The 19,001-nt window shown below is 41.6% G+C and overlaps 1 protein-coding gene across 1 annotated transcript in view; it reads right to left on the reverse strand.

Annotated features, from left to right (window-relative positions):
* The window catches only part of PRKAR2B (protein kinase cAMP-dependent type II regulatory subunit beta), a 74,631-nt gene extending 67,761 nt beyond the window's left edge, over positions 1–6,870 (reverse strand). The window contains exon 1 of the mRNA XM_021539143.3: positions 6,376–6,870. Within this exon, the coding sequence (XP_021394818.1) occupies positions 6,376–6,703 (328 nt within the window). The 5' untranslated portion in view covers positions 6,704–6,870. The remainder of the gene's footprint in view (positions 1–6,375) is intronic.
* Positions 6,871–19,001: the final 12,131 nt, after the last annotated feature.

Genomic DNA, 19,001 nt, shown 5'->3' on the forward strand with positions numbered 1-19,001 from the left:
TTCTTAAAAATTGCTAACCTTTCTAAAGCACAGAACTTCTGTATAATTACATTCACTTGAAGCTCATAATAGAAGTTCAAACCTAGGTTGGTAACAGTTACACTACAACGTGAGTTTAAGGCATTTCCATTAAAATAATAGTTGATGAAATAACCATTGTGACATGTATTAAGCATTACAAGTAGGGACATTTCACCCTGTTATGTACTGTTCAACATTTCTTCATCAGCGACACCTTGGCTCTCTTAGCTATGAAGATGGCAGCTGTACCCATGGGCCTGTTGACCTTCTTCATAACAACCACTACTATTATTTTTTAAAACAGAAAATGGTTGAAAACCAATCTGCATCCTCAATAAAAAACCTGAGTTGAAACTTTCATTAAAATGCAAGTGTTATGAGGCTACAGACATGGTAATATGATATGAGCATATCAAAATATTTAATAGATCTCTCAGCATCAGATGACCAAATTCACATTCATACAATGCATTGACCACTGATTTTAGTTATGCTCACATTTATGCTCTTCCGAAACATATTTATAAGCCAAACAGAATTTCAGTAGAAAATTCAGGACATAAATTTGGGACAGCAGGGCTATAGCTGGGTAGAAAAATAAGGGTGGAGAATTTCATGTGCCTTCTCACATGTGCTGTCTGTTCTTTTATCTTTCTCCCCTCACCTCAGTTCTGTATCTCCCCCATTGTTTTTTACCTTTGTATTTTCCTTACCACACACTGACTCCTTTTCTTCCTCCGTATCCTGCCTTCCACCTTGCCTTCTTGTTTCTTTCATCACCGTCCCAACAAATGAAATTTCCCAATCTAGAGGTCATCTTTGATATTTGAAAACCAGCAGCAGCCTGTACCTTGACTGATCTGTACCTTGTGACCTAAATGTGTGATTTCCAAACCCTATGTTCCAGATTTACAGGAGCACCTAAGGCCAATAAGTCTGAAGAGATTTGACTGTTTAGGTACATTTCATGCAGACTGAGGGAACTGGACAGAACCAGAGAACATAATGCAATACTTTTACATAACAGACGTGGGATATGAGATATACAGGTATTAAACCAAGCTTAACTTCCTGGCAGATGCACAAAACACTTCTGTGCACGTTACAAGCACTAGGTCATTATGCTGTAGGAGTACTTTCTAAAAACATGCACTCTCTAAATGTCCAGAGATTAATCTCTATTCTCTTCACCAAGCAGGGGAATAAATTGGTTTCTTACATTCACTTTAACACACAGACAGGAGTAAACACAGGGAACAAAAAATGTAAGGTTTCTTTGGGAAACTGAAATGAAGTCAGCAAGTGAAACAATATTCCTAGAGAGTTCCTGAGGAAACAAGTTTCCCTTTGAAACGGACAGATACAAGCAAGAAATTGAGTGTCACTGTGCAAATGTTAGTACTGACGTTGCTTATAGGTTGTAATTCATAATGCAATCACTACAAACCCATGCCAGCAAAATTTTGTCTTCCTATACATCCTGAATTAATGCTGTTCTCTTTTTCCAAGCTGAACAGTCAGCCAAAATTATCTCCACGTTGATTCTTTAGCGAAAAAGAAGCTGAAGACAAATTCAAATGTTTTTGGTATAGTTGTACTACCTTTCTGTCCACAGGTCTTTGGAATTTTCTCCTGCTTCTCTTTAATACACTTTACCAAACTTCAACAAAATATTAGCCAGCAGAGGCACTTCCACTCATGCATGCTTAATTTTGAGCAGGGATGCATAAATACTTTTGAGTGGAGGCTGCTATCATTCCAACTAAATTATTAATATAAACATACCTATGTTTTTTAAGTGGCTGTGTCAAAAGCATTCTTTCATCTATAATCACAAGTAGATACATGTCTGAAAGGGAGTCAAAATCCTACCAAAAAAGTGGTATATAAATGGTATATATTACAACTTCACATTTCCAGTTGCTTATAATTTTGTCAAACTAAGTTTGTTGATGACAAATCTCTCAACTTGAATAAAACACCTGTGTCAGATTAAGGAATTAAAAAAAACCCAAACAAACCACAAACAACTGCCAATTTGCTTGGGTTTACTCTCTAAAATAACTGTTCGCAGAAAGAAAATATTTTCATTTGCTCCTGTCAAAATTACTGAAAACTGTAATTTTGAAAATCTGAATTTTTTTTTAAGATTTACAGCAAGGATAGAAAGCTTTATGTTTTTGTGACTGTGTACACTAACAGAGAATAGCAGCCAGTAGCCAACCCCTGACCAAGGCCCACTGGACCAGCAAGGCACCAAATTTTTGCATCTGGAATTCTTTTCCCTCACAGAATCCATCTTCTCAAACACCCACCCTGAACACTTAATTTACACGTTATTCTCTGAGTGACAGCAGGCATAGTCTAGAAAATTGCAAGGAGATATGGCCCAAAGCCTTGCCAAGGAATGCTCCAACAATGCCATGCTCCCAAGGGACTGGTCTGTGGCTGGAAACTTCTCTTCTAAATTTCATCCACCCCAACCTGGGTCCAGTTGGGGTTGTCCTTATAATCATACAAATAATGCTTGCTTGCTTTCTGTATTTCAAAAGAGTGACCGTAGAAATTACTAAAACTTCATTTCTCATGTTGGCTAAGTACATATCAGATGGTAGTGATTTCAGCCATTATCCATCATACCACAGATTTCAGTTTGAATATACACATTTATAAGAAAATTACATGCTTTTCTATACAACCCCTGATTTAAGGATATCCCACTATAACTTGTATGTATTTTTATATTGCTACCTTGTCCTTCCTGAGCCCTTCCACTGCTCTGATCTGCCCATTACGTACACATGGCACAAATGTAGTTGCGTGCAAAGTTTTTTCTGGTTTCTACAATTTACCTATTATTTCAAAATTTCTATGAACAGTACATCTGTAAGCACTTCAGACTGAATAAATGAACTAAAATAAAGACATGCCTTTAAAATTAGTATTGTAAGGTAGAATATGTATGTTTTACCTAAACAGTGATCTCATATTATTTAGGCACAATCAGTGGGTTAAGCTGAGATACAGACTTGCAATTTCTAGCTCAAGTTTCCAAAGAAGGAACCCAAAGCAACCAACACACCAACAGAAGTACACGGGGGAGGAGAGGGACAGCTGTAGTATTTTCCTGTTAAAATACACCACTATCTGAAAAAGATACCAAAACAAACTGAAGTAAAACAAAACAAAAGAAAAATCAAGTAAACAGAGGCTACGGTGTGCCAAATGATATATGCAGCACTGTAATTTTTGACTTTAAGGAACAGCAATGTTACCTCAAAAAACTCTTCAACTAATTCATATTAAGGATAGATGAAATTTTTATCTACGGCAACCATTTTAAAACAACTGTTACAAATTACATAGGCTATTGCCCATCAAAATAAGTTGCAAATCAATATGTAAGTGGTAAAGTCAGAAGAAAAGTATAGTCACTGTAAAAAGAATAAATAATTTAATGAGCATTTTCAAATGTTGCTAACACAATATAATAAATCTTAATATGCAATTCAGACCTGCTAAAAGTTAGACATATTTTCTAAAACAGGGCTCATTTTTATGTATATTTCCTGTTCAATTTAGTGTCTGCTATTTATTTGAGTAGGAATTAGTTGTTGTAACTGATTAATGCCAATATACCCATGTAGGACAATTAAATATTTTTTTAAAAAACCAACCAAACAAACCAACTAGAAAACCTGAAAAACATTCCCAAATTAAACCATGTGTTCCAAAGAGGATAATCTAAATGCTCTGAACATAAAGAATGTCATTTCTGAGGTCACCTTAACTCCAGGTGTCAATTCAAAACTATGACACCAATACAACAAAGTTCTCCCTCCAGACAAGGTAACTGCTTTTACCTTTATGTGATTTCTGCAGCCGAGGTAATGGACACAATAAAGACCTGAACAGATTTTAATTCAAGGTTCACATATAACTCTTAATCCTGAGTACAGGGGTTTTTTCTTTTTAACACAGCTTATGCCTCAGCTCATCATTTCTGAAACAGGATACACTTCCAAAATACATTTCAAGGACAAAACTAATATTGACAAAGAGTTCAACTGCAGAGCTTGTAGGTACTTAAAAACATTTGGTAGGAAAATAAAAGTTTGGAGCATTTACAGTGAGAGCTCAACAATGTTCTGATTGAATTAATTAAGGAACACTGTCAGTTTGAGATTTCAAATGTACGGCTTTAGCAAAGGAAAGATACCACCACCAGGCCTGACCTCCTTAACAGAGGTTTTCATTTTGCATTTGCTTATCCACTTTTTTAATTTATTGCCCTCTCCTAAGGATGCAAACAGGGCAAATTTGCTATACGGAAGTCGTCTAATAAATCATAAAGGCAAAAAAAATTTAAAACTTTCTCCCAAGCGTCAGTTCTTAAAAATTGCTACTTCTAGAAACAGAAAGCAAAAGCATAGAAGAAACATGCTTTGAAATTGGTATCTAAACCCATTAAACAAATATTTGAGTACAAGCCTTTATGCCTCCAGTTATTAACAAAAGGCTGAATGGATTCATTGTTATGTTACCTTAGAAGAATATATTCAGGGCAGACATAAAATTTGAATTTTAAATACACACTCCTGCACAATGTACATATACACAAGCACACTATTAATAATCATTTACCATGAGTTACTTCTTATTAATCTTCACATGGCTTCACAAATATTTTCATTTTTTGTTTCTTTTAATTAACAATTATTTGAACAGACAGAATTTACAAACCATAATACAATTAAATGCTCAAAATATATTAGGCTTAAAAATGTGGCATTTTAAAGGGTTTTTGTCAAACAAGTAAATCAATTTGTCAAACTAAGAGATTCTAGCATGTCCCTTAATGAGAATATTGGCAATAATAGCTTTTTCTCTTCACAATCACAACAAAAAGACTGTCAAAAGAATCTTAATTACTGGTATTCATTTGAAAAGCTTAGAAAGCTTCTTAGAGCATCCTGTAAAGTTACAGGTACGTAACACATACATATTAATAAATAAAACTACTTTTATGTACTTCCCTCCATACAACATTCCAGTTTTCCATTTAGCAATGAGATTTGGTGTTAGAATAATTAATGTTTGAAAGGCCACATCTAGTATTAGTGAAATGCGATAATTTTTTTCTTCCACATTATGATTATTTCAGTTTTCAAAGACAGCAAATTTTCAAATTTCTACCAATCTCACAGAATCAGCATTACAGTTTAAAATTGCAGAACTTGATTGACAGATTCAATTTCTCATTAAATACATGTGGGTATAGCTGGAAAGAACAGATGAGAAGAATGGCGACTGTCTTATGGGGTAACACAAAGCATTTTGAAAACTCACCCATTTCTTAAACACCTACTTGTTTATCTACATTTCCTGATGAAAGGCACATAAGACATCATTTCAAAACCTGCACTGAAATTCAACTAGCAAACAGCTGCCTTCCATACTCTGCTAAGTAAGTCTACCTCCAGCACGACTCGGAGGGATGACTGCTTTGATGATCTGATAAGATACACCTCAAGCTATCCTCAAAAAAATACAATAAAGATGCTCGGACGCTTTCCTCTTCTCCATCTAACCTTACTGACTGTCCCTTCGGTCAGCCTGCTCATGACACAAAGACAAAGCACTGTGCACCCTTCAGAGGCAGCTCCCACCCGTCCCATAACCCACACCAGCAGATGGATTGGCACAGTCCCTAAATAAAACCTGTCAGCCACACAAAGATAAGGTGTCATTAGCTGCGTGTAGATCGGTGTTACCTTCAAACACAAAGATACTGCAAATGTCCTTTGCTGTCACAGCAACACTTGTTCCACAGGCCCTTCTAAATGCACAAAATTTAACTCTGGCTTTCAGGAAGAAATTATGTTTTAAATTGTGCTCTACTTTCTAAAACACATGTAAGTACATCTACGCAAAACGTTTAATCAAGTGCGTGAACAACATGCCCACGGGAGGTATTTTCTAAGGCAGACATGCCCTTGCACTAATCTGCTCCTATAAAAAGGAAACACACGGATAGATCTTCGCTGGACTATGCCAGGCTCATACGCTTCCAGCGCCGCAGCCGGTGATACCCGCACGCCGAGCCCCAGGGGACAGCCCGGGAGGCTGAAGTTTGCCGCGGGATACGGGGAGCCTCCCGCGGGCTCCGCTGTCGGCGCGGGCGGTCTCTGCCCGCGGTGCCGCCGCTGCCGTGCCCGCGCCCCGCGGCCCCGCGGCCCCGCACCCGCGGGCGGCCCGGCCCCGAGCCCATCCCCGCGGCCGCGCACCGAGCCCGGGCGGCCGCGGAGCCCCCCGCGCCCCCGCCCCCGGCCCGGCGAGGCGGGGGAGCCTTACCCGGGAACTGCTGCGGCGGCGGCGGCGGCGGCGGCTGCTCGTCCTCGCCGCTCTCGGAGTCGGTCTGCATGGGCTCCTCGGCGAAGTTGACCCCGCGGGCGTCGGGGGGGCCCCGGCGCGGCGGCTGAGTGCCCCTGTCATGGCCGGTGCCCGCTCGGCGGCCGCTCGGCTCCTTCTCCGCCGCCGCCTTGGCCGTCGCCGCCTCCTCCTTGAGGCGCCCGAAGTACTGGAGGGCAAACTCCAGCAGGTCCCCGGGCTGGCTCCGCAGCACCTCTACCGTGAAGCCCTGCAGCAGCTCCGTCAGCCCCGCCGGGATGGAGATGCTCATGCCGGGGCCGGCCGGGGGGGCGCAGCCCGGCCAGGAAGGGGGAGGGTGAGGGGAAGGGGAGAGGAGAAGGAGGAGAAGGAGGAGGAGGAGAGGGGGGGAGAGCCCAGGGCCGGGGGTCGGCGGCCCGGGGGACGAGGCGCGCCCGGCAGCTCGCCCGTGGGCAGCGGGAAGGGGCGGGCGGCGGCGCAGGTGGGAGCGGGCGGGGGGCGGGCCCGCGGGGGGCAGCGGCTCCGGCTGCCTCGGCGGCGGCGCCTCCCCCCGCGCCGGGGAACCCGCGCGCATGTGACCCGGGAAACCATGACAACCTCCCGCCGGGACTGCGGCCGCCGCGCCCCGCCCGCCCGCCGCGGGAGCCGGCGGGGCGGCGGGCAGCGCAGGGCAGGGCAGGGCACCGCATCTCTGCCCCCGCACGGGCTGGGCAGGGCACCGCATCTCTGCCCCCGCACGGGCTGCCCTGCCGGGCCACGGCCACGCCGCGCACCGCGGCCCCCGCCACCCACGGGCTGCCGGGGACCCAAACCGTGAGCGCCGTCTCCCTGCGGGGGTGTCCGGGCATCCGCCCCGCGACCAGCGGGGATTCCCGCTGAGCGGACGTGTCCCCGCTCAGGGAAGGACCGCAGTGCACTGCTGTGCTTTTTCACGGCCATGCACCACCTTAAAGCTCTTCTCCACATCATTCATACGCATACAAGTGCTGTCGATTTACATTCATCTGTATCATTTACTTTGGGAGGGGTGATGTGGTGCAAGCAAGAACATCCTGTTTGTTTCAGGTCCACGAAAAATTTAGCTGGAAAAAGAAAGAATTGTTTAAAAATGGGGGAAGAAGTCCAATTTAAACACTGCTGAATGCCAACGCTCAGCATAGACGCTCTTCCAAGCCATGCTGCAGAGATACTTAGCACAGTGGTAAGTGGGTGCTGCTTGTCATCACCAGGAAGCTTAAATGTTTTAAGTAGAGTAAGTAGCAATTACGGGTGCCATGTTTTTCAATGCTTCACTAAACTGCTTCTTGAAAGTGAAGTCCATAGAATGCTTGATAGCTGCATTCCCCCCCCTCCTTTGTTATCACCTCTGAATATTGGCCAACGTTTTGGGGTTCCAGAAAGATCTGTTAGAGTCTTATTTTTATGCATCAAGCAAATTAACTGCTAAAACCTCTAAAGGCTGTGACAACATGGCTGTTTGAGAATTGATTTCATTAAACATTCAGCATTCCTCAAATGGCCTTGCAATGAGCTTCATAAGGGCTTAGGGTAAGATAAGCAGTCAAGTGTGAGTTTGCAGTAGCGAGATACTGAAAGACCTGACCTCGAAAAAATAAGGTGACAGCAAAATACAGTAATCTCTGTGACACTTTTCACGCAGGGATATCAAAGCCAGTTTTAAGTTGAATTAATTTCCAAATGGAACCCAGTTCTGATTGTGTATGTATTTTCAAATGGAGCTTGGTTCACAGATTGGATCTTCAAAGTGTTACAGACCAGGTAAATTAGTGAAGTGAGTAAACCATGCCTGCGTGGGTGATATTGCTGCCCTGTAACAGGCAGGAGACATCTCTACCAGTTGAGCTGTGGAATACCTTCAGGCAACATCTTGTGGCTTCATTTACTGCAGGCATAAAGTACTTTTTTGAAGTTAAATTCACTGTTGTTTAGCACCGTCCTGCTTGAGGAACCTCTTCAAAGTCAAGCTAAGTCGTCTGGAGGCAGACTACGAGTTCTCTCTGGACTGCAGAAGCTTGCCCTGTCGTCAGGCTCCAAGAACTGCTGCAGCGTCCAGGGGGCTGCCAGCACACCCCCACTCCATGCCCTGCTGCAGTGCTGGCATGCCCTGACCACAGCTGCCTGCTGGAAGCCCTGCTGCTGCAGCATGTAGCACATTAAAATGGTTGAGAATCAGGTGCAGCAGGAGAGCTGGCACCTGTCCATGATGTACAGGTGCATAGCTTAGTCTGGAGGGTGGGTTACCTCGAAATACCAGATTGCCTCGTTCACAAGTTTGGGAGCTTAAAAACCTTCTCACACCACTGATAGGATTGATCTGTTTGTGACCAAGCTGAGACATACCTAAGCTTTGAGGAAGCTCCCAGGAAGAGAAGTGTTAGTAATTAGTGCCTTCCAAGCACTAGGTGTCCTGTGAGCATATAATATTCCATTTAATGGAGTCTTCCAAGGTTAGAAGAGTTATCATCCCTGAGGTTTTCTTGTACCCAGACAAGGCAGTCTTTTTTTCTAGGAATTTACCAGTAGCATAGTGTCTTTCGCCATTTAATCAAGGACTCCCCTAGTTTGTCAGAGACTCTCATCCTCCCAGACTTAAAATGAGATCACTCCTCTGAAGACATCCTCAAGAGCCAGCCTTTGATGCTTTTATGTAAAACTCAGATAATTTGAATAAGAGATTCCTAAGTGGAAGAACTCTAAAAAATGCTTCTTTCTAAAAAAGGTTTCAAAACAGCACAAAACATTTGTGTCTAGTGAAACTTACCTTGAGGTTTGTGTATCTCAAAGGATGGCAGGAAACTTTGTAGTTCAAGTTGGTGTCATCTAGTTTCCTTAGATGCTTTCTGTTCCAAAGACCTTGTATTGATATTTAAATTGCTTTTAAATCCTTGTAAGGAAGACAGCTGCCAAAAATATGTGTTATGTCTAGCAGAGTGAACAGTTAGATAGTGAGAGTATTGGTTCACACCTCTCCAATGAGTTTCATTAGCTACTACTAATTTTTGAGTGCCATCTCATTCAGCTGTAAATATCTTCTTGAAAAGAAAGAGAATTTACAACCTACAGAAATCCTACTGTACTGAAAAAGGATTAGGCAGAATATTCGCCTCACAATTCCAAAGGAAATAACATAAAGACTTTGTTATGTCCTTTCCTCCTGGCCAACAAATGCCCTTTTCATAACATACTGCTTACCTGCTTTGCATGTCGTTCTTGTCCCTTCACCTGGCTTGCAGCAGTGAGAAACTAGGTGATTAGAGCTAACAGGTGAGAAATAGCAGTTGTCTCCCACAGGACAATTCCAGACAGCATGCTTCAGACAGTGGCTGGGAATACTTTGTCAGAGCTCAGAGGATGAGATATTTTCTGATCACATGGAGGACAATTAACTCAGTGCAGAACAGATGAGTGCCAGACTTTCAGGCTTTGTCTTTACCAGGTCGATGCAAATTTAGTAAATTTAGTAAACTTGACCTAACAAAGTCCATCCAGCATCCAACTACAAGCCTGTTTTTTTTTCTGCCAGCTTTCAATGTTTTGCCTGATAAGAATGTTTTTCTCCAGTGCTTCCCAAGACCTGCTCTCCAACAACCATCTCCCGATGAACCCTGGCTAAACTGCGATGCTGTGGTGGTGCTCAGAGGGGCAGAAGTGTACACTTAACATCAGGGTGTAAGCCAGGGCAAAGCCCTTTCTCCCCTGAGGAAAGCAACTTTAGAAAGCACACCAGTGGAATACCAGCTTTTAAATCTGCCCTTTGTTACATCCTGTCAGGCAAGAGAGATTGTTCTTACTGTGTCCTTGGACCTGCTGCAGAGCTAGCCCAGAAAGAAGAGATCCTGATCTCATCATCTGTAACAGTCTCTCTCAATTTGGCAATCTAGTCATTTCTACAGTGGTTCTCCATGGAAAGAGTTCATATTGTACTGGAGAAACACATGGCAAAGCCAGGCCCTCTGCCTAATGCAGGATAGTAGGAAAAGACTCATGTTTGTGTTTGGGAGATGTTACTCCCTAAATTTCCCATATTTAAAAGATCATTGATTTGTGATATCTCAAATCTTTTGTCCAGGCTTTTGAAATTTTAAGTAAATATACACTTTGCATACTGCATGCCAAAAAAGCTGCTGGTCAGAAGGCATCTTCAAATCCCAACATGTTTTATATTTGCTTCAAAATCTCATCAGCTATACAGTAATGTTTTTTATTCCTGGCTCTTGACTGAGCGATAGCTGGTTTGTGAGTTTACAACAACCACAGTTCATAAGAATAATCATGTACCAATTTCTGATCTTCCAAAATACCTTTAAAATATTACATGTATTGACTTTTTTTTTTTTTCATTCTCAGGTCCTTCTGGCTTAATAGGCAAATCTTGCTCACAGAATTTTGAAACTGTTTTTAATAGCAATCACTTAGCAATGAATTTTCCAGCAATAACAAAACTTGCAGTTGTGTAGATCCATAGTTTCACACTTTTCTGTTCTCATTCGAATGTCACCATTATTGTATTACAAAATCCATTACCAAGCCCAAATCCATTTTTCAGAAAAATGTTCAGTTCTTTAAACAATATAAGAAACTAGTGCCTGTGATGCATGAATCAAGTTCTAACATATTCCCCATGATTCTTCCTTCAATTGAATCTCCTTCATCTCATACCCTTTACTCTGTCTGTGCTTATGTTCTGTGGATTCAAACCCCTTAACTCCTCCACTGCCTACTGTAAACCTAGAATGGCAAGAACCAATACCCACTTACATACTTAAGTAAAATTGCTATTTATGCCAATGAAGGTTTTCCCTGAGCAAACAGAAGGGCCAAGTTTGAAACTTGGGTGGAAGGAATCCACCTGAAGAAACAGAATAGCAGCAAAGCAGTGTAAATGAAAGAGTCCCTGCCACTTTCAGTACCAGTTCACAATCAGATTAACCACATACACAGTTTGAGGAGTTTTCTCACACAAAATGTCACCTGCTAACCCAGGAACAAGTGTTCATTTCCTCTCCCTTGTATCACCTTTTAGGCATTGTAGTGCTATGTAGTCAGTGAAATTATATGACTGTTAGAGCTGAGATGAATCATCATGCTCTCCGGGAGAAGAGAGCAGAAGTCATGGCTCAGGAGGAGGAGTATCACATTATCAGCAATTCAAATTCTAGTTGGCTTATGTTGGTCCTGAATCCAAGTGTTCCATCCACCTCATTTACTGAGATAATATGTTCAAAAGAAATGCAGAGTATCACATATTCTAACCTCAAGTCCCTTGCTTTTTCACTCACCAAGTCCTTTTTAACCCCAAACTATTTTCCAGGGAGTATGAGCTTTGTGATTTGTTACAAGTTCTGTTTACAAGTGCTACTATTCAGTAAATGAACAGCTGTTGATTGCCATTGAAATCTGTTGTTTGTCATCCTTGATATTCAGAAACTACAGGATACTGTCTCTTAGAAAAGTGCTCCTTTTGATGTGCCTCAGTTTGGGCTCTCATAATCACCTGTAATTTCAGAAATATGTGCCTAGAGTTTCTAAAGTCAATATAGTGAGTACTGAATTTGTCGTTAAAAGTAAACCTTCCCATTTTAAGAGTAATGAAATAAAATGGAAGTGTAGATGTAGTAGACTTCATCTATTTTGAGGATCTTATTTCGTTTGATGCCCTACACTTTTTATAAAAATGGCACTATACACTGTCAAGACAACCTGTTAAATGGGTAACAGAGACATCTCTCCAAGTAGCTAATGACAGAAAATAATCATCAGATGGAGAAGTTCCCCAAGAATTGACTGTAGGCTGCTTCTGTTCAACACCTCCTGCAATCACATGGGAGCAAGTATAAATGTTGCTGATGTAACTTCGAGATGACACAAAACCCAGTTGAACAGTGATACCACTGAGCTCAGGGAAGCATAGGATGATCTGGATGACTTGTCCATTTAAAGAAAATCATACTCTACAAGCTCTTTATTAAGTCTTTGACTTCAGAAGAAAGAGATTTCTACAGAACAGAAGGACTCTGTCTTGGAAGGCAGTGCTTCTAGAAGAGTCTAGTGATCAGAATGGAAAAACAGCTTTACTCCAATTTCTGGTGTAATTCTGTAGACAAATGAGATTTTTGCTTGTTTCAAGAGGGAGATCAAAAACAGGAGTGGGAGATCTTCCCTCAATAAAGCACTCCTGAGACCAGTAAAAAAAGTACAGATATAGTGTTCATATATTCAAAAGAATATGGAGAAATGGAGATGTGCAGAAAAGAGACGTAGGAATTATCCACAAGCTGAAGGAAACATCTTGAGGTGAAAAGACTGGGAGAATTCTCAACATTTATCTACCCACTTGTTACCATGCTCAGTAGAAGAGGCTTATATGATCTAAGAGATGAAAGATATGAGTCTGTATAGTCTAGTAGCACCTTTATGGAAAAGAATAACATCAGTCTTGCTTATCAGAGATGGCTCAACATGTTCTCTAGGAAAATCAAACTCTATCGTGTCACTAGAGGAACACACAAACATCCAAAGATGCAGTAATTCTTAGCTGTTCTGAAATACAAAGCACTAGTGAAAAAATCATAATACATATGTGTTTTTGAAAACTTACGGTCACTGCCATGGATGCTTGGGTTTTATTTAAATGAAAAAGATTGATAGTGAATGGATAGTTTTCTTCATTTTCCTCGAGGGAGCTGGGGAATCCAATAATTTTTGAAAAATGAACTTCCTCCCTGCAAATCTTCTTCTATTAGTCCTGAGCTTAGATCTGAAGTCTTCAGATCATCTACTTTATGGCAAAAACTATGAGAAAATTAGTAGAAATAGCTGTTGGATGGAGAGCAATGCTAAAATTCCATGCCTTGAGTTTCTCAGTAACTGTCAGTGTTCTTAAAAATAGTCATTAAGAGAATTTGCTTCAGTTTCTTGGGACCTAATTTCCAGAAAGAGGGAGTCAGAACTGTGGAATCTGGAAGTGATATCTTCTAAGGAAGAGGCACATTTTTCAGTGAACATGAAATGTTGGGCTTTTGGTTTGGACTATTTTTTGGTTTTGCGGGTTTAGATTTTATTGTGTGGTGTTGTTCTGGTTTGTCTGTTTTGTTGTTTTGTCTTGTTTTGTTTTTTCTCTGATAGATTTAATTGTTACTCATTATATTCTTGAGGAAATTATTGGTTCTTTTTGGCAAGAAGAATAAAGCTTCTATGCAAGTATTAGTTAAAAGAGGGCACCAGCTGAAATATTTTCTTTGGTTTGAGCCCTAATGTAATGGTAATGTTCCTGCAGACTTTTGTTCTGCTGAAAACTGAAAATAGCACTAGTGAGTAAAACCACACTGACCCTAACATGTTTCTCAGTGTGGGTGTCTCTGCAACCTACACACAGCTGGGCTTGGGTGGGTACTGCTGGACTGTGTGACAGATGCTTTAGTGTCCCAGAGGCATCAGCCAAGATGGGTTCAGGTGCCTTACAGCCTAATATGCAAGGAAAGACGTGTGCCTGTAGTTGGACCAGCTGCATTTGAGAGAAGAATCTTAATTCAAACTAACAGATCTTAAAGGACAATTGTGAATGTGTCAGAACTGTGCAGTGGAGTGTCAAGCCTCCAATTTGTCTCAGGATAATTTGGTTATACAAACTTGTGGATGTGCAAGATTTTTATTTGATTAAAAAATAATCAAAATGTAATGACCTTTACCAATTCTGGAAGAGAAAGACTATTTTTATCTCTCTATAAGTGTATGTATGTGCATGTATAAATAAACAAACATACATTTGTCTCTATATGACATTACTGTTTCTAATTTGGCAGAATCTAAAGATCCCATCATATTAATCTGTCTACGAATGCAGTGCAAGTATCTTAACACAGCTGATTTGCAGTGAATTAAGACTGGCTATTTAGTGTAGACTTACGGATCATCAAAGAAAGTATGTGATTATTTTTTATGCTTTTATAAGAAACAGAAATATTTACATTTTTAAAATAAAATTCCTAATTGCACCACATTTTCAATATTCCAACTTTAGCCCGAGTGGAATATAAACTGTGCCAGACATGCATTCCCATGAGTTTTTTATCATTGTTTTCGACACAATCTATTTTTATTCGGTTCTATGGGAAATGCACACACTTTGTGCAGTTGCCAGAATGTAATTTCCCAATTCCCCTTATTTATTTCAAAGTACGCTTTTTTTGGATTCAAGTGCTTTTGCAACAGCAGTTTTTCATGTTTTGTCATGTAAGTACTCCTTGCTCATACTGAACCCATTTGGTGAGGACAATTGTTGCATATGTGAAGCTGGAAGGGCAGCCACATAAAGCCCCCCACACTGGCCATAACAGCTGGTTCTCCTTCCTGTTTCAGGGTCTTCCATTATTCATGCTCACTCCCTGAGTGCAGGGAGCTGGGGGCAGAATTCTTGCTTTGTTCAGATTCTGCTGCATGTATCAGAGCCCAGGGGTTGCTGTGGAGATGGTGATGGCCTGCTGAAATCCCTCTCTTTGGGCAGGACAATTTGGAGGCTGCCCAAATCCATAGCAGAGCTGGGGCTAGCCAGAATGCATCCAACTTCAGACTGATTTACAACACAACTACTGATTGCCTAAGGAGCAACAGAGAGGTTCAAGCTGATGATGTACAAGATAATAGATTTGGTTATGGAGCCTGCCCCAAAAGGACAACTTACCTCCATAAGGACGTGGTCCTTAGTCAATATGTCCACTAAAATTTGCATGGTGCTTTCCAGGTCAGTATAATTACCTGTCCTAAGATCACTTTAACTTGATAGAGTTTTTTCTTTCGTTTACTATTTTTTGTGTTAAAATCAGTTTGACAATGTCTTTACATCCCTACAAACCATCCCATTAGATCATTGCCATAAGACCTAGTCAAGGAGTCATGTTCAGACAATTGCAGTTCTAGGACTGTCCTTTATAAAGTGCCACAGACACTTCTGCATATAAATAGGGCACCACAGAAGAAGACCTCTCCAAAACTTCCTTGCAGTGCTGTTTAAAGGACACTTTAATATGTGCCCCTACCCTGACTCATCCTCAGTACAGCACCACAGACCCTGCACCATAACATCTGCATAAATGCCCTACTCTTATCTCACAGTGTTCTCCAATATAGACTTCAAACAAATAGGGAAAGGAAGAAATGTGGTCTTGAGGTCAGACACTGAGGTCAGTAGTCCTTCCTATTTCTGCTATATCTGCCTCAATTTATACCTGGTAGCTCAAATGTGAGTTTTTTCCTGGAGGTTTGGCCTGACTCCTTGCAGAGAGGGTTGGTAACCCCTTGTGAACATATAGCAAGGATCCAGGATCAGGGTGCTTTCCCTGCCCTGTGGATTTCTTCATCATCCTCCTGCCATCTAGATGGTGGCACAGCTTTCTCCTACTGGAACTTGGACAAGAAGCAGATGGGTTTGGTAGCAACTGGCAAGGCACATGGACTACCGAGACGCAGGAAGGTGAGAAGGTTCTCCATGGGTCTGAGCTCATGGCTGCATCGTGAAACCGTGGTCCATGGCTGTGGCCATGAGTCAGGGAGAAAGGCTGCAAGGTTACAAATGTTACACGTTTTCTTTAGTAAATGTTCTCCAATGTTTTCATTGCCTAGGCCTTTTAATTGGCAAAAAGTCACCTTCTGACAACCTCAGAAGGCCTTCCAGAGCCCTGTAACTCATGAAGGAGAGACAAATATTTTGAAATTGGGCACCTGTGAGGGGCCAAATTTCCATGAAGTGGCATGGAAGGGGAGCTTCTCAAACTGGCAGTGTCAAAAGAAGCTCCCTGTCTAGATGCTTCCACAGACTTCATTGTGACAAAAGCATCTTTCCCTGAAAGGTCAAGGACTCCCACCACTGCTGCCCTTCCCGTCAGCCTTCACAGTAATTGTTTATGAAGATCATCTACCAAATCAATTGATAAGAAGATAAATCTACATTATACATAAACTGCAGAATGCATCCTTCCTCCCAAAATAAAAACAAAAGAAAAAATAAGTCAGTATAATCAATAATGCAAGGGCTGTGGGCTTGTCCCTGGTAGCATGACTGGGCTGTCAGATATTTATGAGTTTTGGATTCTCTTTTTTTTTCTCACAATTTTTATAGATTGTCATGAGCAATTGGATAAGGAATCCTAAGATCCCTGGGCTCATATGGGTCTGTGCAGACAGAACAGCTTACAAAGTCAATATGGATCTGCATGCTTCTCAAAATCATATCTTATCATTTTCCTGAATAGCCTTCTCATGAGCATGTGTTTAAAATCCACGTTTCTCTGGTACCCCACTGTAAACATTCGAAGTATTCCTGAAACAGGCCACTAATGGGTAGAAACACCGGCAGAACTTCAAAACAGCAGATCTGCCCTTCCCATAGGAAAGAAAGGGAAATGTAATTGCCCCAGACCTATCACTCTGAAAGGTAAGAGTCACTCATGAAGCATCCCTCTGGCTATCTGTAATAACTAGGTCTTTGTTTTGATATTCTTTTTATGAAGGTGATGATGAAGTAATGTAACAGGAATGCAGACCCAGAAGTGTGGGGATCTTTGGGTGAGAAAATTCCCCTTGACCAATCATTTTCCTGACAGGACCGGTCATCTTTCAAAGTCCTCAGCTTTTTATCCTTTTCTTCTCTGGAAAGACTGCAATATGGATACTCCACCCTGAATAGAAATAGAAGAGGAAGATGCAGACAGCAGATAGACTCTTTACTTACATTACAGAGTCAGATTGTCCTGTGGGAGCTGGCAGCAAGGCCCAGCTGATCTTATCCTTGTTTTAAAATAGGATAATGATTATGGAGAACACTGAGAGATTCTCAATATGTGATCAGTGCCACACCACTTCCCTGGCCAGTTTCCAGCGTGATACTCACCAGGCTGAGATCTTTTACTTAATCCATAAAGTGCTAGCCTAATTTTATGGTCCTCTCCATGGCATCAATTTCACATGGATTAAGATACATGGAGAAGCCCAGTCATCACTGCAGCTGGGCTGGCAGGGAAGGAACACGAGCTGGGGTTGCACTGGTCTCCCTGACTGTCCTGGGAATGTCCAGATCAAGCACTTCTGCAAATCTGCTCTGTGCTTACAGAAATGAGACAGGTCTTTGTGAATGTCCACCATTTCTTGTTCTTTCAACACAAATGCAGGGAGAAGGGAGCACCATAAGACACCATGAGGAAGGGCTGTCTCCTTGCAGACCTTTTCTTTGCCTGTACCTCTGTGTGTCACGTATCTGGTCCAGTAGCACTGTTCCCTGCTTGACATTGGCCAAGCTGGATGGCAGGTCTGGAGGGCAGGAGCAGGGAGGGAGGGCAGAGGAGGGCAAGCAGACAGCAGCGTAGTGGCTCTCCCGAGGCAAAAAGGCATCATATCCCAGCAGGGGCCATCCTGCAGAGCTGCAGTGACTCCTGTCCTGGGCTCTAATGTGCCCAGATGCAAAGGAAATTTGGGGTTCCAAAGTAACTGAGATTTTTCATGTTTAATAGCCAAAGAGTAGTGAACTTTCTGCCATGGAGATGCTCTCAGTGACATCCTGCGTCAGCCACTTCTCCCTGTTTTGTACCTTCTGCAAATCTGCTGAGGCTTTCCTCTGTCCCATTATCCAAGCCATTAACACAGGGTGACCCCTGGGGTGTGTCACTGGTGACAGTAGCCAACTTAAAGGAACAGGTAAGGATATTGTGCCTGGAAGGGTTTGATTTCTGCTGATCAGTATATAGAGATGTAAGAAGAGTTCTTCTAAAGGTTTATAGAAGGATGTACTTTATTGGAGACAGACTAAAAGTGTTAAGAGTTTATTTTGAAATGTCCATGATCTTAAAATATCTACTACTTAGTAAAGCATGAAACATTATTTGATTTTAAATATGTGCAGCATTTCAAGACTTGGACTTTTAAAACATGTAGATATTTTAAAATAACTCCATTGTGTAAACAGATACTTGCTTAATTGTGCAATGTCTTGTAAACATTCTAAATAATTTAATTGATGGCTTTTATTTTCTTTCTATGTCTCAACCATTGGCATTCTTCATTTTAGATGTCAACATTTCTATGCCTGGAAGCTGGAGAAGAAAAATAGTTATGCTCTAAAAAAGGAGCAGTGCTGAGGGTGAAAGGTCCTGATCTTGCAAGTTCTTGCTCACAGGGAAACTCAATGGCACTACTTGGATGAGGAGGAATTACTCACCCAGCAGAAATTACAAAATGAGGCTGAGCTTTGCTACTAAAATGGTAATAACTCCAAGAAGGAAAAGATTATTCACTCTCTGATGAAACAGAAGGAGCCTGGCTGTACAAAACTGAGAGGTTTAAAGAACCAACTAGGGCTGAAACTCACTGGAAATCAGTTTTGAAAACAGATGAGAACTTCCTGCTAAGCTGTTAGACTGCAGTGATGCTTCAACAACTGGGATTTTTTTTAGGGTTTTTGTATTGAACGCAGGTGAGCTACATGGATTTCAAGCTTATTTGGAAGCCAACTATGTATTCATGTTGATATTAATAATGCCATGGGCTAGACAGAAAGCTTGAAAACTATTTGTTTACATAAA

Source organism: Lonchura striata, chromosome 1A (genome assembly GCF_050655825.1).
Source record: "Lonchura striata isolate lonStrDom1 chromosome 1A, ASM5065582v1, whole genome shotgun sequence".
Taxonomy (NCBI): Eukaryota; Metazoa; Chordata; class Aves; order Passeriformes; family Estrildidae; genus Lonchura; species Lonchura striata.